The sequence below is a fragment of the Balaenoptera physalus genome (assembly GCF_965194825.1).
Source record: "Balaenoptera physalus genome assembly, chromosome: 2".
NCBI classification, from domain to species: domain Eukaryota; kingdom Metazoa; phylum Chordata; class Mammalia; order Artiodactyla; family Balaenopteridae; genus Balaenoptera; species Balaenoptera physalus.
In genome coordinates, this window is record NC_138883.1 from 116631118 (window position 1) to 116655427 (window position 24310).

The following is a 24310-nucleotide window of genomic DNA, read 5'->3' on the forward strand; positions in this document are numbered from 1 at the left end:
ATTTAGAAAAACTGGCAAAAAGGTAAACATTACTTTTTTGAATTCTTATAGGACATGTTCTTTGACCATAATATATCAAAATTAAGGGGGAGAAAAAAATCTAAACATGTAGATATACTTTTAAAATTCTAAATAATTCTTGGGCCAACTATAAAAACAAGTACTCCTAGAAGTATATCAGAAGGATAATATATCCTATCCAAACATATTTTATTACAGGAATGCAAAACTAGTTAAACAATATGAAATGTATTAAGGCAATGTTTATGTTAAATAGATTAAAAAAGAAAGACCATATTCTAGAGGTTCAGAAGGAATTTGATACAGCTATTCTAAATTAGAAATCTTGATGAAATAGAAATAGAATGAAACTTTTTTAACATGAAAATGAATGTACATATGAAACGAAAAGCAATAGAGTTCATTCCACTAAAGTCAATAGTAAGATAAGGATGCCCACTATCCTTAATAAAACTGTCCAATCAGTGCAATAAGACACATTTTGTAGAGGAAAAGACAGAATTATCATTATTTGCAGATGATATGATGTTGACTTAGAAAATTCAAGAGAATTATCCAAAGAAACTATTAGAACGAAAATAATTCAGTCAAGTGTCTTGATAAAAGATAAATACATAGAAAAAGATAGCTTATTTTTATGTTAGCAATAACAAATTAGGAAATAAAATGGAGATATTTGATTCACAAAAGCAAGTGGGTTGGGCTTCCCTGGTGGCGCAGTGGTTAAGAATCCGCCTGCCAATGCAGGGGACATGGTTTTGAGCCCTGGTCCGGGAAGATCCCACATGCTGCGGAGCAACTAAGCCCGTGCGCCACAACTACTGAGCCTACACTCTAGAGCCTGCAAGCCACGACTACGACTAGAGACCATGCTCCGCAGCAAGAGAAGCCACCGCAATGGGAAGCCCATGAACCGCAACGAAGAGTGGCCCCCGCTCACCGCAACTAGAGAGAGCCTGTGTGCAGCAACGAAGACCCAACGCAGCCAAAAAATAAATAAATAAATTTATTTAAAAAAAAAAACAAGTGAGTTAATGTATGTAAAGCACATAACACAGTTCCTAGTAGATAAGGTTATATAAATAAGCTATAACAATAAAATATTGATTTTATAGATTCCTAGAGGTGAAATTACCAAGACAAAAGATACATTTTTAAGATTCTTGATTTAAAAAAAGATTCTTGATATATGTATCTAATTTTTTTAACTCTTTATTAAAGTATAGCATAAATATGGAACTCTGGTAATCAGTGCCCAGATCAAGAAATAGAACATCTCCAGCACCCCAAAAGTCCCTTGCATGTCCCCTCCTAGTCCTTAGTCATTTTCCTCCCAAGGGTATTTCTGACTTCTGATAACACTGATTTGCCAGTTTTACCTTTCATTTGAGTGGAATCATACATATGTACTCTTTTTTTTTTTTTAAAAGACACCAATTGTACTTGAACATTTGTTACTTGTTTTTTTTTTAATATATTTATTTATTTTTGGCTCTCTTGGGTCTTCGTTTCTGTGCGAGGGTTCTCTCTAGTTGTGTGGCAAGTGGGGGCCACTCTTCATCGCGGTGCGCGGGCCTCTCACTATCGCGGCCTCTCTTGTTGCGGAGCACAGGCTCCAGACGCGCAGGCTCAGTAGTTGTGGCTCACAGGCCTAGTTGCTCCGCGGCATGTGGGATCTTCCCAGACCAGGGCTCGAACCCGTGTCCCCTGCATTAGCAGGCGGATTCTCAACCACTGCGCCACCAGGGAAGCCCCCATACGTATGTACTGTTTTGTGTCTGGTTTCTTTTGCTCAGCATTACATTTATGAGATTTATCCATATTTCATGTGCTTGTAGATTACTCACATTGCTGTATAGTATTTCCTTGTATGAATGTACCACAATTTTCCATTCTTCTGCTGCTGGGCAATTGGGTAGTTCCCAGTTTGGGGCTATTATAAAAAGTGTTGCTGGGAGCACTATACATGTCTTTTGGTGGACGTAAGGACACTTTCCTTTTGCATACCTACGTACATTGAAAAGGGCATGTGTTTATTCAGCTCCAGCAGATACTGCCAAGTAGTTTTTCAATGTGATTCTACCAATTTACACTACCAAAAGAAGCGTATGAGTGTTCCAGTTGCTCCACATACTTGCCAATACTTTTTCATTAGAGCCATTCTGATGGAAGTGTAGTGATATTGCATTGTGGTTTTAATTTGCATTTCCCTGATGACTAATGAAATCGAGCACTTTTTATATGTTTATTGCCCATTTTGATGTCTCGCAAAGCATTAATTAAGGACTTTGCTCATTTTCCTAGTAGGTTGTTTTCTTTCCTATTGATTTGTAAGAGTTCTTAATATATTCTTGCTACAAGCCCTTTGTTAGATATAAACGTTGCAATATCTTACCCCACTCTGTGGATTGTCTTTTTACTCTCTCAATGGTATCTTCCGGTGAACAGAAGTTCTTAATTTCAGCAATTCAATTTATCAAAATTTTCCTTTGTGGTTAATGCTTTTTCATGTCCTGTTTAAATAAGGCTTTGATAGCTAGCCTTCCTTCCTTCCTTCCTTTCTTGGCTGTGTTGGGTCTTAGTTGCGGCACGTGGACTCTTCGTTGCAGCGCATGGGCTTCTCTCTAGTTGTGGCATGCGGGTTTTCTCTCTCTGGTTGTGGTGCACAGGCTCCAGAGCACGTGGGCTCTGTAGTTTGCGGCACGTGGGCTCACTTGTTGAGGCATCGGGGCTCAGTAGTCGTGGCGTGTAGGCTTAGTTGCCCCGCAGCATGGGGGATCTTAGTTCCCCGACCAGGGATCTAACTCGCGTCCCCTGCATTGGAAGGTGGATTCTTTACCACTGGACCGCCAAGGAAGTCCCTTGTGTCCTGTTTAAAAAAAGAAAAAATCTTGGTCTACTTCAAGGTCACAAAGATGTTACATTATGTTTTTTCTAACCAAAATTGCTTTTTTTTTTTCAGTACCATAAAATTATTTTAATATCTTTTTCTCTATGACTGAGTATACAAAGATAATGGAAGTAATGTATTTTTCTGCTATCAAGATGGGTAGAATATATCAAAATCCACCTATTGAATTTTCTTTAAATAGTCCTCCAAAGCATCCTGAAGAAAGGCAGGAAGTTTTCACTTTCACTTTGTGGAAGGACCTAGCATGCTTTAAGCACAAATATGCCTGACTAGTAATGACGTATATTATGTCTCTCACATTTTTATCATTGGTTCTTCTGTAGAAAATCCTCTTGTGAAACACCATGTGTTGTATTTGTCAAACACACAGATATCTGAGGGAAGGAACACCGTTCTTCGGCCACTATGATAGGACATTGCTGTTACGTATATATATGACAATTCCTTGTGCTTTTCCAGTGTGACTTGTGGCATGATCTGCACCAAGATCCTTTATACCCAGTACTTCTAGTCTTAAATAAGGAAGAGAGCTCTGTGTGTTTTCTGCATAACTGTACAGTTTCTGTGTATTATGATATGCTGTGTCATCCAAACGTTTTTCTCCTTCATCAACAATTTTTAGAAGCCATTTTTTGGTCAGATCATGTCTTTTGACAGCAGCTTCCCATCCACTTTTTCTTCTCAGTCCCTCATGTGGGGGCCTGGCTTTCCATCTTACCGGGGCTCTGTGAAGTCAATCTGGGGCCCAGAAACAGGGCCTGCTCTGCTGGTGTGCAGACCTGCCGTAGTTCAATAGCCACAGGCTGATGGGGCGGATTATCACAGTATATATAGTCCACAGTTTTTTTTTCGAAACTGCATTCACATCAGTCCAATTGTTTTCTCAGAGGCCGAGTCTTTAATCAGCCTGAACCAGTTCCACATCGAAGGCCCTCAATGCAAGAGCAGAGCTTTGGGATTCTGCAGGGAGCAGCAGGGAACATAAATAGCCATCATGATATTGTTTCTGCAGCAGCTCCACATAGTATCATTCTGTGCTCAAAGCACTCGGTCCACTGTCCGTGGCCATGCTTCCCCTGGGGCACCACCGGCCTGGAAGCGGAGGTGGTGGCACAGACTGGCGACCCCAAATTGCTTTTTAAAGTAGGTGAATCACAATATACACAGCCATAAGATGTGAATAAATGCTTGTTTTGTCATATGCATCCCAGGCCCTAGCAAGTTCCAAGCTGGCCTGAACATCTGCCTTTTTGGTAGTGCTGAAATAGGCCTTGAAATAGGCCTGGGAGTTGAATGGTGCCTGACCTATTCCTTTAATAGCTAGAGGGTTGCATCATTTGCCAAATCAGACACTGTTCGCAAAATGACCTCCTTACATCAGTGTCATCTCTTTGGTAATGTGCTTGTTTAGTGCTGCTACTAGAGGGGTGAGGGGTGACGCATCCTTTCCATTAACACAAGTATTTCATCTGTCTCACGGTGGCCTGTGCCAAGGCCATGCTCGAGCAATCTTGGAAAGACAGTTAAAACATAATAATAATAGATAGTATTTAGCAAGCACGTATTAATTGCTCACCATTGATAGTATATTTATCAATAATATCAATATCCATCAATAATAATATTTATTGCGCAGTTATGAAGGCACTGTGCTAAGAGCGTTATGTGTGTTATTTCATCTTCACATTAATTCTATGAGACAGGAATGATTATTATCCCAGTTTTAGAAATGAGGGAACTGAAGTTCAGTGAGGTTAAGGAAATTTCCCAAAGGAACTTGGCCAGTAAGTGTCAGAACTAAGTAAGTGCTCAACCAGGATGGAAACACAGGCCTGTCTATTCACAGCCTATGCTAGCTCTCTAGCCATACACGTGTATCTAACAGACATGCTGTACAAGTCAGTTTGATGCAGCTGCAGAAGTCTTTCTTATGATCATGCCAGTAGGGCTAGAGTATCCCAGCAATGAAAACTTCACAATATAATTGCATAGCATGGCATAAAAGACTCTTTGTGATCTAGCCCTTACCCCTATACGCAACCCTCAACCCTCATCTTTGATTTTGCAACAAGTAGAACCACCCTGCTTCTAGTGCCCTGAGAACTTCATGGTGTTCATGGCTTTCTGCCTTGAGACATACTATTCTCTTTGTTTCACATTCCCTTCCACTTGTTTATTTGTCAAATTCCTTTAAAATCCAGCTAAGACATTGTCTTTTCCAGTAAACCTTCCCTAATTTCCCTCTGACAGTGCTAAACGTTCTGTTCTCTGTATCAACCTCTGTATTTAATATAAAAATGTGTTGCTCACTCAGTCATTCAACATTAAATACTATTCTTTTCAGGCAGTAGGCTAAGTACTAGGAGACAGAGAGTCAAGTAACACTCTTGCAGAAGGAAGACTATGTTGCTAAAGCATGGACGTAACCTAGCTAGTCATTCCCACCAGCTGAAATAAAGAATAGGTTTCAACAAGTTGGGGTGGGTGGGGAGAGCGTATACTAGGAGGAAAGTGTGATGGGACATTCTGATTCAGCCCAAACTTAGGAAAACAAGAGTTGGTAATCCAGCCGGGCATTTGTTTGAATCAACGTTCATGCTGTGGAACAGGATGACATCTGTTCAGCATCTTGGATTGATTTTGAGCCCTTGTGGGGAAAGGAGTTAGGACCAACGCCGAGAGAGTTGTTTAAGAAGGAGATTTTGAGATACTCTGGGTGTATGTTTTGCTGCTGTGGAGCCAGGGAAAGGCCAGTCTCTTCACTTCCACACAGAACCCAACTCTGCTGCATTATCTTGAGGGGTAGCTTTCCGCACGTTGGCTGGTAGCCCCCTGGGGTAGGGATACTGGCATCTTTACAGGCCCTGTGTCAGCAGTGGCCTTGGCAGAGGCTGTACCCTTGGATGGCCTCATGGGTAGAGGGCATTGAAGAGGGGGAGCCAGAGCAAAAAAGGAAAACAAAGGTGGATGCCGAATGAAGGCCTATGGTTCTTCCACCTATGAGACACACCTGGGGTCTTCCACTTAAAATTGGGGCAAGAACATGAATTCTGGGCTGCTGAGATGTATCTATATACATAAACATATTTATATTTATATATCTTGGTAGATTAAGATCATATAATCTTAAATTATAACCACAAACTATTGAGTCCTGGAGACATCGGAGTTATTTTTTTTTATTTTTTATTTTTTTTAAATTGTCGGTCACTTTGGGTGTTCACAAATTGCTCAGGGGTGACCTGTTGAGTGATGGACAACGAACCAAAGTGAGAATAGCAACTCTCTCTTTTTTTTTTTATTTTATTTATTTATTTTATTTATTTATGGCTGTGTTGGGTCTTCGTTTCTGTGCGAGGGCTTTCTCTAGTTGCGGCAAGTGGGGGCCACTCTTCATCGCGGTGCGCGGGCCTCTCACTATCGCGGCCTCTCTTGTTGTGGAGCACAGGCTCCAGACACGCAGGCTCAGTAATTGTGGCTCACGGGCCCAGTTACTCCGCGGCATGTGGGATCTTCCCAGACCAGGGCTCGAACCCGTGTCCCCTGCATTGGCAGGCAGATTCTCAACCACTGCGCCACCAGGGAAGCCCATGAGTTATCATTTTTTATTTGCTTTTAGGGAACTGTGTCTTATTTGTCTTTATGTCCCAGGACCTATCACAAAGCCTGACTGACACACAGCAACTGGTGACAAACTATTTGTGGATTTATTTAGTAAAGGAGTTAGGAGGAGTCAGAGAAGGAGGGTGGAGAGCATCACACATACATGCACATGCTTAGAACGTGATGATTTCTTCCTGGTCTGACCAGACCCAGAGTATGAAGCAGAAATGGGATCTATGCCACGGTTTCCAACCCCTTTGGATTCTGTCCATGTGTATGAGGACATGCTGAGACAAGTTCCGTGGCAGTTAGAACGTGAACTGGCTGCCAAGATGGAGGGGAAGGAACAATTAATCTTTACCTTCTACTGTCCCAAGGTTCCCAAAGTCAAGGGGTACCGGAAATACCAAAGGGTGAGGAGGTACCGAATTGTAGTTCAGATGGGAAGAAGAGAACTTGTTTAAAGGCGGGTCTAGACAGAGTGTCCTAAAGATGGGGAAAGGATGACCCAGAAATGTTTGTCTTTTATAGAAGGGGTAGGGAAAGCTATCCACCAATCGAACCCACATGGGGGTACTTGAGGCAGAGAAGAACAGGAGACCCTGGGGGTCAAGGGTTATCTTTCTGGGTAGGCAATATCTCCCTCATCCCTCATCCTTGTAGCCTACCCTCCCCACCAACCAACATCCGAGTGCCTCGATGCCACCCCAGAGGCTGCAGCAGCATGTGGATCAGACACACACCTACATCCGAATGTTCTGTGGCAGCCTCTGTGGTTTTAGCCTCCTAATGCTGATCTGCGTGTCCCCACTGAACTGGGTGCAGTTCCTGGTGATCAACAATGGCCTTGAGCTCTACGCAGGACTCTGGATCTCATGCAACCATGAGCTGTGCTGGAGCCACACACCCAAGCCACCCTGTGAGTGCCACTAAATTGAATGCCACAGGCCCCACAGTTCCAGAGTTTTCTGCCACAATGGCCCTCCATCTTTCTTCCTCCAAGATCTTTTGCCCCTCACCTCTCTACGTCTAGGAGGGATCTCAGCCAGATTGTGAACATGGCCTTTCTTCTCTATGGTGTCCTTGGTGTACCCTTTCTCCCTCCTACCCCAGGTTGTTTTCTCTCCCAAATTATGAGTTGATAGTCTCTTTACCCTCTGGGAAGAACTCGTTTGTCATTTATGAGCCTGTTCCTGTGATGCAAAGAGATTGTTATTCTAATGTGGTTCGCAGAACCAGAAATGATTGATCATAGCTGGGAGATAGAGCAAAGTGTCTCAACCTCCATCAGATTTAACTTTCAAGGTCAGTTTGTTCTTATGCTAGCAATAGAAGAGAAGTTAAATGCATGTCAGATATGTAGTATAATAAATGCCAGCTATTTAGAGAATAAATTGTCAAATTTTATGTGAATTTAAGTAAATCTGAAGATGCAACACATAATATTTAAAAATAAATGTTTAGGGCTAGAAGATACCATATGCATGAGGTTTTTCAACCAGAACTAAGACTTAGAGGAAAGCTAAAACTACACTAAAGAGTTTCCCCAACATCTGCAAGAGAAACATTTACACAAAGAACAGGTATTGTGAAAGAAAACATACATGAGTAAAGTGTTTATTTCACTGCTTAGATAAACAGGAGTCCCAGATTTGGGGGGAGGGGGGACCTAGGCCCAACCCTGAAGTGAAGCATCACTTATTTGGCATGGGCTTATGCTCTGTATTTGAAACTAAGGAGCAGGATCGTCAAGCGAGATCTTCGGAAGAAACTAAAATCAAAGACAGGCAGAGAATTCAACTGCATCTTCAACTGAAAATAAAAACTAGAGAAAATAATTGCAACAAATATGAAAGATAAAAGGTTAATGGCCTTAATATATATATATAAGATATACAAATTATTATTACAAAAAAGACAAATTCCCCAATAAATAAATTTTTTGTAAACAATTCACAAAACAGAAACTACAGATGTCTAATAAACATGGGAAAAATGACTTTAACCTCAATCAGCCATTAAAGAATGGCAAATCAAATGAACGATGAGATAGGATTTTTCAGCCATGACATTAAAAGAGATTTGTAAATGGTAATACACAATGCTGCACACTCCCATACACACTGAGGACACATAAATAGGAACAACCAAAGCAATATGATTATGTCCATCCAGAGATTTACACTCACTAATTCCATTTCTAGAGAAATGGAGTGAGAGATATAGGCATAAAAATAAAGCTGCAATTATATTTATGTAATCCAGGCTAAACCTCAGGCCTTGAGATTATTATTTAAATCTTTAATGAGTCAGAATCTTGAAATGTTGTCACTTACAGCAGTTTATTTCTTGGAGCCTTGAATTCACCTATGAGGCCAACTGTTAATCGTTTGGAGAATGTCAACTAAGTGAGTCCTTAAGTACACAACTGTAAGTCAAGTATCCACCCTATTTCCAGTGTTAACTAGTCCTAATTCTAGGGTCAGTAATCAGTCTGCAATACAGATCTCATAAGGAATTCCCCAAATATAATCAGTATGTCTAGGCCTCATCAGCCTGTAACAATAATATGTTATTATTGCCCAAATAGATTATTGCCCAAGTTCAAGAACTTCAAACTTTTACCTACTGGATTGCAAGAATTTAGCCCCCTCTCCCATGGTGTCCCCAGTCATTTCTTTTCTTTTCTTTTCTTTTCTTTTATAAATTTATTTATTGGCTGCATTGGGTCTTCATTCCTGCGTGGGGGCTTTCTCTATTTTCAGAGCGTGGGGGCTACTGTTTGTTGTGGTGTGCGGGCTTCTCATTGTGGTGGCTTCTCTTGTTGCGGAGCATGGGCTCTAGGCACACAGGCTTCAGTAGTTGTGGCACTCGGGCTCAGTAGTTGTGGCTCGCGGGCTCTAGAGCGCCGGCTCAGTAATTGTGGCACAAGGGCTTAGTTGCTCCGTGGCATGTGGGATCTTCCCGGACCAGGGCTTGAACCCGTGTCCCCTGCATTGGCAGGTGGATCCTTAACCACTGCACCGCCAGGGAAGCCCCCCAGTCATTTCTGAGACTTTCACTGGGGCTATCTCAAGTGAGCTCAAGTACATGTGTGCGCATGTTCCTCTGTCCTGGACTTACTTCAGGCCATTGTTCCTCTGCCTCTATCTTTCCCTGGTTCTAGATAACTGATAGCCTCTGTGCCATAGCTATTGGTAATGGGATGAAGAAAGGATGGGAGTAAAGGACACCATCCTTCACTTTTACTACTAGGTCTCAGCGTGGAATAGACCTTTCTGCTAATTTCCCCCATAGCATAGGTGAAATCAGACCATAATGTAAAAGAATGTGTTGCCACAGAGAGTAACTTGAACTGTCTTTTTTGCAGAGGGTGGGGAAGAAAGCATAGGTCTTTGGTCCAGAGCCAGGACCCCAGGAACCATCACACAATAAACACCCACAAGCTGTGTAGGGATGATTTATTCTGGTATACCAACTGGTTACAAGGGAATCTAAATACTAAGAAGATTTCAAAGCTTGCTCTCCAGGGTTCTGGGTATCCATCCAGGATCTTTTCTATTCTTACTGAGACATACAAGTAGGGACTTTTATTGATGGGTAAGCTGCTATAAAAACTGCTGTTTAAAAGCTGAAATACGTTTTGCTCTTATAGGAGGTAGAGGCTTGAATTCACCTTTCAGACCTTTGTTTTGTTTTGTTACATGAATTTTAAAAGACTATGAAGTTAGCCAAATGCAGCTGTTTTAGACTCTGAAGGTAAGTGTTTAGTTAGTTTGGTTACATAAGTTTTTGTGTATGCTGCAGATATTTAGTTGTTCCTGTGGACTTGTGAGTGATCTTGTTTATGGAGTTTTCAGGAGGTGAGCAGCTAAGACTGAGAAGATTGTAAGAAGAACGTGAAGGTACATTCTTCCCCTCATGGTAGAAAAAAGACTGGACTGTAACATATCTTAGGCAGGAGTTGGACTGGATATCTTAGTAGTCTTTTGTTTTTTAAATATCAGAACCCATTTGAAATAGCATAAGCTAAAGAGTGAACTTCTTTATAATGATTCAGAAGCATCTCATAGACTCCCAACGGCAGGAAGTTCTCTGGACCTCAGGGAATCCCAGAAGAGGCTGTGATCTCAGGCAAAGAAAATCAAGCCAGCCAGTCACTCAGTCTCTCCAGAGCTCCTTTGTCACTCAAATTTGTTTATGCTTTATTTTATCTCTACAGCTCAGCTTTTCCTGTTTATTAGTATGTAAGTGCCTGAAAAAGGGGATATACCAGGCTAGCTTTGTATCTTCTTGGTTCAAGCAAGCAAAAGAGGAAATTAGCATCAATCAGTCCCAAATCCAGATATCCAAGGATCAGAGTTAAATTGGTACCCTTCCTTGGTCCTACTACTTATAGTCAAGGGAGCTATAGGCAAGGATCCAGGGCTCTAGACAGGGACTGCTAAGGCCCATGGGGGACTGGGGGCTCAATACTGCAAAAGATGCCTATCACACTGGGCTTCATGCAGCTCAGTCTAGGCTGATGGTTCGGACTGGCTAATTCTGAATGACCCAGTTTTCAGAAAACGTGCTGCCCTTGGGTTATCATGTTTTAATGTGGCTAAATTGTTGGGGCCACATAGCACCTGACCTCTGTGGGTAGGAGTGTGGTTTCTCTTAATGGAAATTACTGTTATTGATTGTGTTAGCCAGTGATGTGTCCTAGAGAACAAAATAAAACTTGAGAGGCAGTTTGTCAACTTGGATAAGCTTGGTACTCTTCTCTCTGGGTTACTTGGAAGATGGACTTGGATTCTTAGACATAGAAGTGCTTAGAGAACTTTCAGTGGTAGGGATGACCTGGCCCTCGTTACATTGAGACAGAAAATAAGCTAGACCAGGAGGCACCCTATAAAGCAGCGGTCCACAACCTTTTTGACACCAGGGACCAGTTTCGTGGAAGACAATTTTTCGAGGCGGGGGATGGTTCAGGCAGTAATGTGAGCGATGGGGAACAGCAGATGAAGCTTCGCTTGCTCCCCTGCTGCTCACCTCCTGCTGGGCGGCCCGGTTCCTAACAGGTGCTGGGGGTTGGGGACCCCTGCTATAAAGGATATTGAAGATATTGGCGGATCCGTGGTATCTCAGAAAGATCCACCTACGTGTAATTGTAAGTTACTCTGTTTCTTAAATCTTCTGTGAAACATTGCTGGGGAAGTCAAGGGAAGGATCTATTCCATGTTAGGGATGTCTCTTACCAACGTCCAATCTGAAGGGGCAGAGCCAAAGAGAGCAGAGCTCTGGAGCCAAGAGATAAGAGAGAGAAGGAGTGTTGTGGCACTAGGGTGAGGGCATTGGAGCAAAAGAACTTTAGCAGACCTGTCCTCAAACGCGTGTGAGATGGGACCTTGAGAGACTCTCAGGAAAAAAAAGGAGATATTTGTGGGGTGTTAAATTCCTGCAGTCCAGTAAATTGGGGCTTGAAATCATTACAGTATGGGAGTTCAGGTAAACGTGACTTCATTTTATGGTCACAGGCTGACAGGGACTGTACATGCCACATACATTTGAAAGAGAAAAAACAAATAGAAACAAACTCCAACAACGGTAAAATCATTAAGTGAAGTACCTTGATATGATAGACTATCTTGTAGCCATTAAATATGATGTTTACAGCAGGTGATCTGGGAAAAATCTTACCATATAATCCTCTTAAAAATCACGAAATTCAGTGTCATATCCACTGTGTACAGAGGATAGAAAAATATCAGAAAGAAACCAAATAAAATGCTAACAATGGTTGTCTCCGGGTAGTGGGATTGTGGCTGATATTCTTGCTGCTTCTTGGTACTTTTCTAGTCTCCCCAGTGCTTATATTGAACATGTATTACTTTTAGAATTAGAATTAGGAACAAGAAAAAGTTTAGGGGCTTCCTGGTGGTGCAGTGGTTGAGAATCTACCTGCCAATGCAGGGGACACGGGTTCGAGCCCCGGTCTGGGAAGATCCCACATGCCGCGGAGCAACTCGGCCCGTGAGCCACAATTACGGAGCCTGCGCGTCTGGAGCCTGTGCTCCGCAACAAGAGAGGCCGCGATAGTGAGAGGCCCACGCACCGCGATGAAGAGTGGCCACCGCTTGCCGCAACTAGAGAAAGCCCTCGCACAGAAACGAAGACCCAACACAGCCAAAAATAAATAAAATTTTTTTAAAAAGAAAAAGTTTAAATTTGTGTTGTGATATTAGTCACACCTCTTATAAGCTAGTTTACATCTAAGTTAATGTGTTAATGTACCCAGAACTATTTGTATATTGCCTTTAGTTCTACAGTGAAGGTTTTGCCTTCATAGTGAAAAATTCCAAGTATCAATGAAGAGCTGGGAAAGAAGATCCTTATTTGTGCCCTGGATGCCACATAGCAAGCTCAGCTTCATCCTCTTTAGTCTTCACTCCCTTCTCTAAGACTCTGTCTGGTTTTCTTAAGGAGAGATCCCCCATTGGACTAACCAGGCCTTTCCTTTCTCCATCTCCTTGGCAGATTACCTCCAATATTCCAGGGCCTTCTTCCTCATCTCTGTCCTCACCATACTTGTTGCTCTTGGCTGGCTCTTCAGATCTTGCCTCCCTAGAAGAGGAAGAATGACTCCTAACTTGGATCTGAAGGTATCCACGCTCAGCTTCATCTCAGGTAAAGACCTAGATGGCAGGGTAATACTATGGTAAAATTGTTGAGGGAACATAGTTCCTCTGTGCGGGCTTTCATCCTCTTTTTCTTGTCCCTTTTCTCTTCTTCATTATTACATCAAGTTGCCAGCTACCTGCCTTGTCTTATTGTATAGAACATCCATTAGTTAACTTATGCCAAGGGAGAGGTAGAGGCCCCTTCTCTCTCCCACCTTGGTCAGTCCTTGGATTCTTATCTTCTTGATCCTTTCTATACAATATGGTGTCTGGAAGTAGAAGAAGAGTTGGGGGTGGCTGTCAAGGCAGATTGAAGACACTGAGGGATATGACGTATTTTCTTCTGGTCCTAGCCTCCTGCTTGCTCCTCTGCCTCATCCTATTTCTGGCACAGGTTCACTGGCATTCTAGGGATGCCATGGAGTCAGCTCTCCTATGGACCTACCATATTAATTGGGGGAGTGACTTCTTATACATGTTTGCTGGTGAGTCAGTCCCCTCCCTGCTTTATGCTAGAAGGATGGACGGGGAAATCACTTCTTGGAAGGGAGGTGGAATCTAAGAGAAATAGAAACACTAACTGTTCCTATTAAGAACACTTATACATCTAGAAGCAGAGTGGTATGGTAAAGAAAGCATGGATTGGGAATTCCCTGGCGGTCCAGTGGTTAAGACTCTGTGCTTCCACTGCAGGGGGCGCAGGTTGGATCACAGGTTGGGGAGCTAAGATCCCACATGCCACGTGGCGTGGCCAAAAAGCAAAGAAAAAAAAAAAAGCACAGATTTTGGAGTCTGAAAAGCTAGAATTAGTAGACTGTTCTACCACTAACTGAGGCACAGACAGGTTGAGTAACTTGCTCAAGACAACACAGAAAGTAGTGAAACTATGATTTGCATCCAGGAGGTTCTAGCTTTGTTCTAACCATGTAAGAAGTACAATAATGAAATGGAAGCACAGAAGGATAAAGGAAGCCTGCTGGGGGAGGGAGGGTTGGCTTCACTGAAAAGAGGCATCTTGAGCTGAGTATTTAAAGAATGAGTTAGAATTTTAAAAGCCAAAAGACCATCTGTCTCTTGAAACTCACCTCGAATTCTTCTCTTCCCCTAGGGATTATCTCCTTCCTCAACCACATAACTTCCAGATCTCCTCCCCTTGATCAAAATGTCACTGCAGTTCCCATAGACAAGTCAAGGCTGGGGATTGGTCCAGTGACTACAGTATCACCTGCTGAAGACGCTGGGTCAGGGTCTCAGACAGAATCTACAAGTGAGAAAGAGAAAAAACTATCAAGTACAGAACTGTGATGGTGATAGGATAACCCAACTACTTCCTGTCTTAAAACAGGGGAGAAGCTAACTGAGTAGGGAATGATTGTGCAGATTCGAGGAAACTCTCCTAATATCATGGCCATATTACTGAAGGAGAGAGCATTAAAGCTGATGAAATGTCCTTTGTGTATGTTGCATCCAAAATATGTATGATAGTCATAAAGAAAATAATGAAAACTCACCCGAGAAAAAGTTTCTAAAAGAAAATATCAGTGTTTAGGGTCATGAATGAAAGAAACTAGCAATAGATGCAGTGCGTGAATCAGAGCTCTCTTTGGGCATCAGGGATTTCATAGACCAGAATGGTCAATGTAGAAAAATGTCACCAAATTTTGTTTGAAATTTTCTTTATCGTGTGTGGCTTTGGGAATACCCAGGATGGAAGGCATTTGAACAATATTGTTGAATCTAATTGGAGATCATTACCAGAAATGGAATGAACAACAATGGAGATAATACCTACCACCCAAAGGAGGTGAGAGGTGCTGGGTAGATTCTCGGGAATCCATGACATCCCACTTCTTATGAAGATTGGTAATTTGAAAACCTTACAGTCTATTAGGTAAACCAACTGCTTCTCCCTAAGCTAGAGGTTATGTTAACCAGGCATCCATAAACTCTCTGAAATTCTATACAAAACTTGTGTATGGTCTTTTCTGTGAAGAGGGCCATACATTCAATCAGATTCTTGATAGGCCTATGACTCTTTTGATTCCTTAGATTATGTTTTACTGAGCCAAATGAGGCTAAAGGACTTTCTTCAGCCTAAGTATATACATGGACAAAGTTAAAATTTTTTCCATGTTTTATATACTGTTTAAGACTGAGTAAGGGTGGGGGAATTCAGGCAATCACATGGATCTTTTGATGGCTAAAGATCCCTTTTAAACTTAGACCAGATTCCATGCAGAAGGTCCCTGACCTTCATCTTATCCTTTATTCCTTTAGTAGCTGCCACTACTCTTTTGTTTGTTGAGGGCCATTCTTCTTCTTCTCAAGCCTGGCAATGGAATGGACTATAGTGTCCAGTTTCACCCCTTGCTGCTCTTAAAGATAAGCCCAGGACTTCCCTGGTGGCGCAGTGGTTAAGAATCCACCTGCCAATGCAGGGGACACGGGTTCAATCCCTGGTCCGGGAAGATCCCACATGCCGCAGAGCAACTAAGTCCGTGCGCCACAACTACTGAGCCTGCGCTCTAGAGCCCGCGAGCCACAGCTGCTGAGCCCGTGAGCCACAACTACTGAAGCCCGTGCGCCTAGAGCCCATGCTCTGCAACGAGAAGCCACTGCAATGAGAAGCCCGTGCACTGCGACGAAGAGTAGCCCCAGCTCACCATAACTAAAGTCCGCGTGCAGCAACAAAGATCCAACGCAGCCAAATATTTTTAAAATAAATAAATTAATTAAAAAAAGAAAGATAAGCCCTGGGATCCTTTTGTTTTAATTTAGAGAGTCACTGGTAACCTTTGTAGAAAACAAACTTAACAGTTCTTATAATCCTGGTCCCCGATCAGTCATTCCCAAACATTTCCAGATGATGACCAGAAGACTGTTAAGTTAATACTTCTGCTTTTATTCCTAAAGGTAGGAGTTTAGCAGCACGTGCATGTGTGCACCCACCCATAGAGACACACACAAACGCACGTATATACACACACCCCATTTTGACCCTGCCTTAGAAAACCCTTTTCTCCATGTTGGCGATCTTAGTTATTGCAGAGTGACTGGTGTCTCCTTACTTCAAGGGGCCTCATTTCAGAGGCTCTTCAGGCTGTTCCTGGGCCTTTGTCTGGTTGTAAGAATAGACATGTAGTCAAGTCCAACTCCCCCTCCTCCCATCACCACTCACCTGCTAAGTATACCCCACATATTGACTAATTAAGAACTTACTGAGTTCACAAGCATTATTTATAATTCAGTTTGAATACTATAATTATATGACTAAATTGACAGGGAGCTGAGTACTGATGACTCTTCAGGGAATGGAAGTTTTAAGTGGGGTGAGAAGAAGGAAGCAGGTGTGATTGAGAAGGGAGGATGCTAGGTATTCAGAGAGTAACGATCAAGACCCTGGCTATTACAGGAGAATAGGCAATAACTATAACTAAGTTTTCTACTTTACTATCAGAGAATGACCTTTAAGCATAGAGAGTCTTTTGCTGCTCCTTTAGAAACTGAATGCTCTATTTTATTCTCTCTTTCTTTGCTTGTAGAGAATTCCTTAAAAAAACTTAAGTAGACTTCCAATAAGATAGCTCATTAAATGACCCTTTGATACATCCCTTCTGCTCCAGATACATTACATGATAGATGAAGTGGAGAGGGATACGGGGGTGAGGGGGGATATATATGTATAGCCAGGTCAAAACAAGACAAGCATTTTCACAGACTGGAAAAATAACAAAACCCACAAAACTATGAGTTAAGCCACTGACTTAATGGGCTCTAAGTCCAAAAGTAAGCAGAGGTGAACAGGAAGACAGGAAGACAGGTCCTGTGGAGTGAAAAGGACCAGAAGTGCTTCTCAAGATATGGACTAGAGCTAGAGCCAGATTCACAGCTCTAGCTCAAACTAGGGACTTAAGAAAAGAAGCTGAGGGCTTCCCTGGTGGCACAGTGGTTAAGAATCTGCCTGCCAGTGCAGGGGACATGGTTTTGAGCCCTGGTCCAGGAAGATCCCACATGCCGCGGAGCAACTAAGCCCGTGTGCTACAACTACTGAGCCTGTGCTCTAGAGCCCACGAGCTACAACTACCGAGCCCACGCACCACAACTACTGAAGTCCACCTGCCTAGAGCCCGTGCTCCACAACAAGAGAAGCCACCGCAATGAGAAGGACGTGCACTGCAACGAAGAGTAGCCCCCATTCACCGCAACTAGAGAAAGCCTGCGTGCAGCAACTAAGACCCAACACAGCCAAAAAATAAATAAAATTTAAAAAAAAAGAAAAGAAAAGAAGCTGAACAAAAGCTACTGCCAAGCACTGACTGGGGCTGTAGCTTATTTGGAACCACAGACCGAAAGAGGTAGAAGGACACAAGTACAACCTTGCTCAACCAAGCAGTGCATTGGTTCATTAACTGGGTCAGAACAGAACAGGAAATCTGAAATACCATCTTATGAGACCTGACCCTGGATTGGGTCCTTTGGCCAAAGTAAGGAAACCCCAAAACTACCAGATGGAATGAGCATAGAAGGAGCGAAAGGAACAAAAAAGCCAGCAAAATTATTTTGGTACCTGCGAATAGGAATTCCAAACATGTAAAGAAATGTTCATTTCATTTCACTGATTATCTGCTCTAATTTTTATTAATTTTTTTCATTGATATCTACTCTAATTTTAATTAATTTTTTCCTTCGGCTTCCTTTGCATTTAATTTGCCCTTCTTTTTCTAGTTTCCTAAGTTGGAAGTATAGGTTATTGATTTTAGATCTTTTTTCTTTACTAATACATGCATTCAATACTATAAATTTCCCTCTAAGCACTGCTTTCACTGCACCCCACAAATTTTAGCCAGTTGTATTTTCATTTAGTTCAAACTATTTTAAAATTTCTCTTGAAGTTCCTTCTTTGGTCCATGTATTATTTAGAAGTGTGTTATTTAATCTCCAAGTGTTTGGGGATTTTCCAGCTATCTTTCTAATGTTGAATTTTAGTTTAATTCCATCATGATCTGAGAGCATACATAATATAATTAAAAAAAAATTTTAAGGTGTGTTTTATGGCCCAGAGTGTGGTCCATCTTAGTGAATGTTCCACATGAGCTTAAGAAAAATTCTCCTGCTGTTGGATGAAGTAGTCTAGGGTTGGCAGTTATATCCAGTTGATTGATGGTGTCCTCACTCATGTTCTGCCTGCTAGATCTGTCCATTTCTGAAGAGTGTTGTAGTCTCCAACTATGATAATGGATTAATCTATTTCTTCTTGCAGTTTTATCAGTATCTGCCTCATGTTCTTTTGTTAGGCACATACACATTAAGATTGGTGTCTTAAAATATTGACTCTTTTATCATTATGTAACGCCCTTCTTTATCCCTTATAACTTTACTTTCTCTAAAGCCTGCTCTTTCTGAGCTTAATAAAACTACTCCTGCTTTCATTTGATTACTGTTAGCATGGTATATTTCTTCATCCCTTTACCTTTTATCTATGTGTATCTTTTTATTTAAAGTGGGCTTCTTTTAGATAACATTGAGTTGGGTGCTGCTTTTTTATTCACTCTGAAAATCTCTGTTTTCTAATTGGTATATTTAGACCATTGATGTTTAAATTGATTTTTGATATGATTGGATTAATATCTACAATGTTTGTTATTATTTTCTACTTGTCACCCTTGTTTATTTTTCCTATCTTTGTCTTCCACTCTATTTTTGTCTTTTTTGGTTCTAATTGAGCATATTATATGATTCCATTTTCTGTCTTTTCATAGCATATTAGTTATACTTCTTGTTTTTATTGCTTTTTTTAGTGGCTATCCTTGAGTTTGCAAAATCCATTTACAACTAATCCAACTTCCACTTTCAAGTAACACTCTACTGCTCACAGGTAGTGCAGGTACCTAATAATAACAAAATAATCCTAACTCCTCTCTACTGTTACTTATATCATTGCTGTCATTAATTTCACTCAAACATAAGCATATGTGTGTATATACACATAAGCATATATAAGTGATACATCATTGATGTTATTTTGAACAAACTGTTATCTGCTAGATCAATCAAGAATAAGAAAAATGAAAGTGTTTATTTTACCTTCACTTATTCCTTTTCTTATGCTCTTCCTTTCTTTATATAGATTAAAGTTTCTGACCTGTATCATTTTCCTTCTCTCTGAAGAACTTCATTTAAAATTTCTTGCAAGGCAGGTTTATTGGCAACAAATTCTGTCAATTTGGGAAAGCCCTTATTTCTCCTTCACTTTTTCTTTTTTTAATTTATTTTTGGCTGCGTTGGGTCTTCATTGCTGCGCGAGGGCTTCCTCTAGTTGTGACGAGAGGGGGCTATTCTTTGTTGCGGTGCGTGGGCTTCTCATTGCAGTGGCTTGTCTTTGTTGTGGAGCACGGGCTCTAGGCACGTTGGCTTCAGTAGTTGCAGCACGTGGGCTCAGTAGTTGTGGCTTGTGGGCTCTAGAGCACAGGCTCAGTAGTTGTGGCGCACGGGCTTATTTGCTCCATGGCATGTGGGATCTTCCCGGACCAGGGCTTGAACCCGTGTCCCCCGCATTGGCAGGCAGATTCTTAACCACTGCGCCACCAGGGAAGTCCCTCTCCTTCACTTTTGAAGGTAATTTCATAGGCTACAGAATTCTAGGTTAGGGTCTTTTCTCTCTCAACACTTTAAATATTTCACTCCACTCTCTTCTTGCTTGTATGGTTTCTGAGGAGAAGTCAGATGTAATTCTTTTCTTTGCCCTTTATTGGTAAGGTGTCCCCCCCATCCCAGCTTCTTTCAGGATTCTTCATCTTTTTAAAAAAATATATTTAATTTATTTTATTTTTTGGCCATGCTGCGCTGCATGTGGGATCTTAGTTCCCTGACCAGGGATCAAACCCATGCCCCTTGCATTGGAAGCGTGGAGTCTTAACCACTTGACCAGCAGGGAAGTCCAAGATTCTTTATCTTTGATTTTTTTCAGTTTAAATATCATATGCCTGTAGAGATGTGGATGGACCTAGAGTCTGTCATACAGAGTGAAGTAAGCCAGAAAGAGAAAAACAAATATCGTATATGAACGCATATATGTGGAATCTAGAAAAATGGTACAGATGAACCTATTTGCAGGGCAGGAATAGAGATGTAAACATAGAGAACAGACATGTGGATGGAGGGCGGGGAGGGGAGGGAGGGACAAACTGAGAGATTAGGATTGACATATATACACTACCATGCGTAAAATAGATAGCTAGCAGGAACATGCTATAAAGCACAGGAAGCTCAGCTCGGTGCTCTATGACAACCTAGATGGGTGTGATGGGGGGTGGGGGGAGGTGGGAGGGAGGTCCAAGAGGGAGCGGATATAGGTATACATATAGCTGATTCACTTCATTGTACAGAAGAAACTAACACAACATTGTAAAGAAACTATACTCCAATAAAAAGTAAATTTAAAAAAGAAAGAAAAAAAACCCCAAAAATGTCATATGCCTAGGGACTTCCCTGGTGGTCCAGTGGTTAAGAATCTGCCTTCCAATGCAGGGAACGCGGGTTTGATCCCTGGTCGGGGAACTAAAATCCCACATGCCGCAGGGCAAATAAGCCTGCACGCCACAAGGAAAAGATCCCGAGAGCTGCAGTTAAGACCCGAGGAAGCCAAAAATAAATAAATAAATAAACAAATATGATATGCCTAGGTGTAGTGTTTTTTGTTTGTTTTTTGCTTGTTTGTTTTGTTTTTTTGGCATTTATCCTGCTTTTGATATTCTCTGAGATTCCTGGATCTGTGGTTTGGTGTCTGACATCAATTTGGGGGAAATTCTCAGTCTTATTACTTCAAATATTTCTTCTGTTCCTTTCTCTTTCTTCTCCTTCTGGCATCCTGACTTCATGTATGGTACAGCTTTGTAGGTGTCCCATAGTTCTTGGATATTCTGTTCCATATTTTCAGTCTTTTTTCTCTTTGCATTTCTTTTTGGAGGTGTCTATTGATATATTCTCATGTTCAGAGATTATTTCCTCAGCCATGTCCTGTCTACTAATAAGCCCATCAAAGATATTCTCTATTTCTATTACTGTATTTTTAGTCTCTAGCATTTCTTTTTAAATTTTTTCTTAGAATTTCCATCTCTCTGCTTATATTGCCCATCTATTCTTGCGTGCTGTCTACTTTACTCATTAGAGCCCTTAGCATATTAATCATCATTGTTTTAATATCATTGTGTGATAATTCTAACATCCCTGTCATATCTGAGTCTCGTTCTGGTGCTTGCTCTGTCTCTTCAAACTGTGTTTTGTGCCTTTTAGTACAACTTGTGATATCTTCTTGATATCTGGTCAGGATGTACTGGGTAAAAGGAACTGTGGTAAATAGCCTTTAGAAATGTAGTGATAACATGTTGGGGGAGGGGAAGCATTCTATAGTCCTGTGATTAGGTCTTAGTCCTTTTTTTGGCGGGGGCAGAAATAGTTCCCCAAACAGGGATTGAACCCATACCTTCGGCAGTGAAAGCACAACGTCCTGACTGCTGAGCCGCCAGGGAAGTCCCAGGTCTCAGGCTTTGAGTGAACCTCTGCCTCTGGACTCTGAGCTTCACAAGTGCTTCTCAGTTCCCCCTTAGGTGCTGTAGGACGGCTTGAATGGGCTGGAGTTGGGAATTTCCCTTCCCTCACAGGTTAGAGCAGGCTGGAGTTTGACATTTCCTTTCCTCCAGGTTGGTTAAGCTCTGATAAAACCCCAACAGTTTAGGCTCTGGTCAGATGGTTTCTCCTCAGAGAAGCCCTTGTTAAGAAGAACAGAATGCTCTGGTATATTTTTAAATGGTTCCTTTTCCCCTCCCCCGGGCCAGAAGTATGGGATTTTTCTCTAATATTCACCGCAAGAACCTGGTCAAGCTGCTGGAGGTAAAAGTCACTAAAGTGTGGGTACCTCTTTATGACTGGGTCCCACTGTCCTTTTTTTCTTTCTTTCTTTCTTTCTTTACTCACTGTTAACAATTTATTACAAAGGATATTAAAGGGTAGGAATGAACAGCTAGATGGAAAGATACCCTAAGACGAGGTCGTGAGCACAGGAGTTTCTGTCCCTGGGGAATTCAGGGTGCACCACCCTCCCACTGTGTGGATATGTTCTTTTTTTTAAATTGACATATAGCTGACGTAAAATATTATATAAATTTCAGATGTACAACATGGTGATTCACAACTTTTAAAGTTTGTAGTTATTGTAAAATATTGACTGTATTCCTTGTGCTGTACAATATATCCTTGTAGCTTATTTCTTTTATATCAATACATAATAGTTTGTAAGGGACCTATAGTTTTTAATCTCTCAGTCTTGTTCACACTGAACCTTATGGTGCAGATTTTCCTACTCTGGTACTAATTCCTGCGGAGGTTTCTGCTCTAGTAAGTGTTTTTTTTTTTTTTTTTGGCTGCGTTGGGTCTTCGTTGCTGCGCTTGGGCTTTCTCTAGTTGCGGTGAGCGGGGTCTACTCTTCGTTGCGGTGCTCGGTCTTCTCATTGCGTGGCTTCTCTTTTTGCGGACCACGGGCTCTAGGCGCACAGGCTTCTGTAGTTGTGGCTCGTGGGCTCTAGAGCGCAGGCTCAGTAGTTGTGGTGCACGGGCTTAGTTGCTCCCCGGCATGTGGGATCTTCCTGGACCAGGGCTTGAACCCGTGTCCCCTGAAATGGCAGGTGGATTCTTAACCACTGCGCCACCAGGGAAGTCCTCTAGAGAGTTTTGATTCTCTGTATTCGCCTTTCTGCCTCTCCAGTTCTATGGGGTCACAGTTTGCCTTGTGATCTAGAAGAGTTGTTGATTTTCAGTTTGTTTAGCTTTTTACTTGTTGTTACAATGGAGTGACAACTTCCAAGCTCCTTGCATGCCAGACTGGAAACCAGAAGTCCAGTCTTCCTCTTTTTATATTTTTAATTTTCAATCAATCAAGAAACATCACCTAGGGACTTCCCTGGTGGTCCAGTGGTTAAGACTCCATGCTTCCACTGCAGGGGCCACGGGTTCAGTCCCTGGTAGGGGAACGAAGACCCTGCATGCCCTGCAATGTGGCCAAAAAATAATTAAATTTTAGAAAAAGAAAAAAAGAAACATCACCTAATCGTTATGATGTTCCAAGCACTGTGGTAGATGTTGAGGCTGTGTCCTTGCTGCTGAATGAATTTGCAGACCAGAAGGAGATACAGACAGACAAATTGCAAAACTATGTGATAAAGGTCATGAAAGGGCAAGTACTGTAGTGCTGTAGGAGCACAAATTCTGGGATCGAGGGTTGGTTTCAGAGAAAGCTCCTCCCAAAAGGTAAGACTAGAATGACTCTTGACTAAAGTTAACAAAGATGGGGTGGGAGGTGTGATAGGTACCATATGCAAGGTAGATAACATTTGTGCTATGTGCAAAAAAGGACCATGTTGGGTTAGGAAACTGTATGAAGAATAAAATTGTTTGGAGCACAAGGTGAGAAGGAGGGAGAGAATGAACCTAGATGTCACTAGGCTTTTTGCTTCATGACATTAAGGACCATGTCCAGCAGGAAACAGATGGCTTGGCTCAAATTGGTGAGTGTGGAAGACTTAAGGGACTATTTACAAGGTCCCCTTAGAATTGAAAAAGATTTGGGGAAACCATCAGTGGGAAGAGTCATTATCACTCCTAAGCCTGATCACTTAAATGAAAGGAACAGTGACCAGAATAGAAAAGGGTGGCTCTATGGAGAGGGCTGCCTATCAGGAGCTCTATCTTAGGTAAAGGGACATGGATGAGGGTAAAGTACTTACCCTCAGTACTCTGGTAAGGAGAGAACCAGTGAATAACCACACTGATCTCTACACCTCTGATCTTCTGCCCATGCCTGCCATTGGTCAAACCTAACCAGAGTTTGGATAGCAAGAAAACCCATTGAATCGTCCAAATCTGTCAGCCTTTTCCAAGGATGGAAAGTGGATCTGGAGGAGCACGTGGAAGATCTCCAACAAGTCACTGCACCCTCAGTACCTAACACAATACCTGGCACAGAGGAGGGATTGAATGACTGAATGAGGTTGGGTAGGGAGCGGACACCCCATCTTGCTGGTTTTTACTGACTCATGCTAACATGATTTTACTTCATAGT

At 41.9% G+C, this 24310-nt stretch overlaps 1 protein-coding gene and 1 pseudogene across 2 annotated transcripts; one reads left to right on the plus strand and one right to left on the minus strand.

The window, feature by feature from the left end:
• Nucleotides 1-1782: 1782 nt before the first annotated feature.
• On the minus strand, nucleotides 1783-3862 carry LOC309651556 (NADH dehydrogenase (ubiquinone) complex I, assembly factor 6-like; annotated as a pseudogene). The gene is made up of 2 exons: nucleotides 3716-3862; nucleotides 1783-3609 (listed from the first exon to the last, which is right to left on the minus strand). The product of its transcript is annotated as an NADH dehydrogenase (ubiquinone) complex I, assembly factor 6-like (transcript).
• TMEM202 (transmembrane protein 202) lies at nucleotides 3700-20314 on the plus strand. The gene is made up of 5 exons (XM_082444419.1): nucleotides 3700-6948; nucleotides 7199-7454; nucleotides 13055-13204; nucleotides 13551-13682; nucleotides 14306-20314. Exons 1-5 carry the CDS (start codon nucleotides 6763-6765, stop codon nucleotides 14500-14502), a joined length of 921 nt encoding a protein of 306 aa, XP_082300545.1. The 5' UTR covers nucleotides 3700-6762; the 3' UTR covers nucleotides 14503-20314.
• The last annotated feature ends 3996 nt before the right edge of the window (nucleotides 20315-24310 follow it).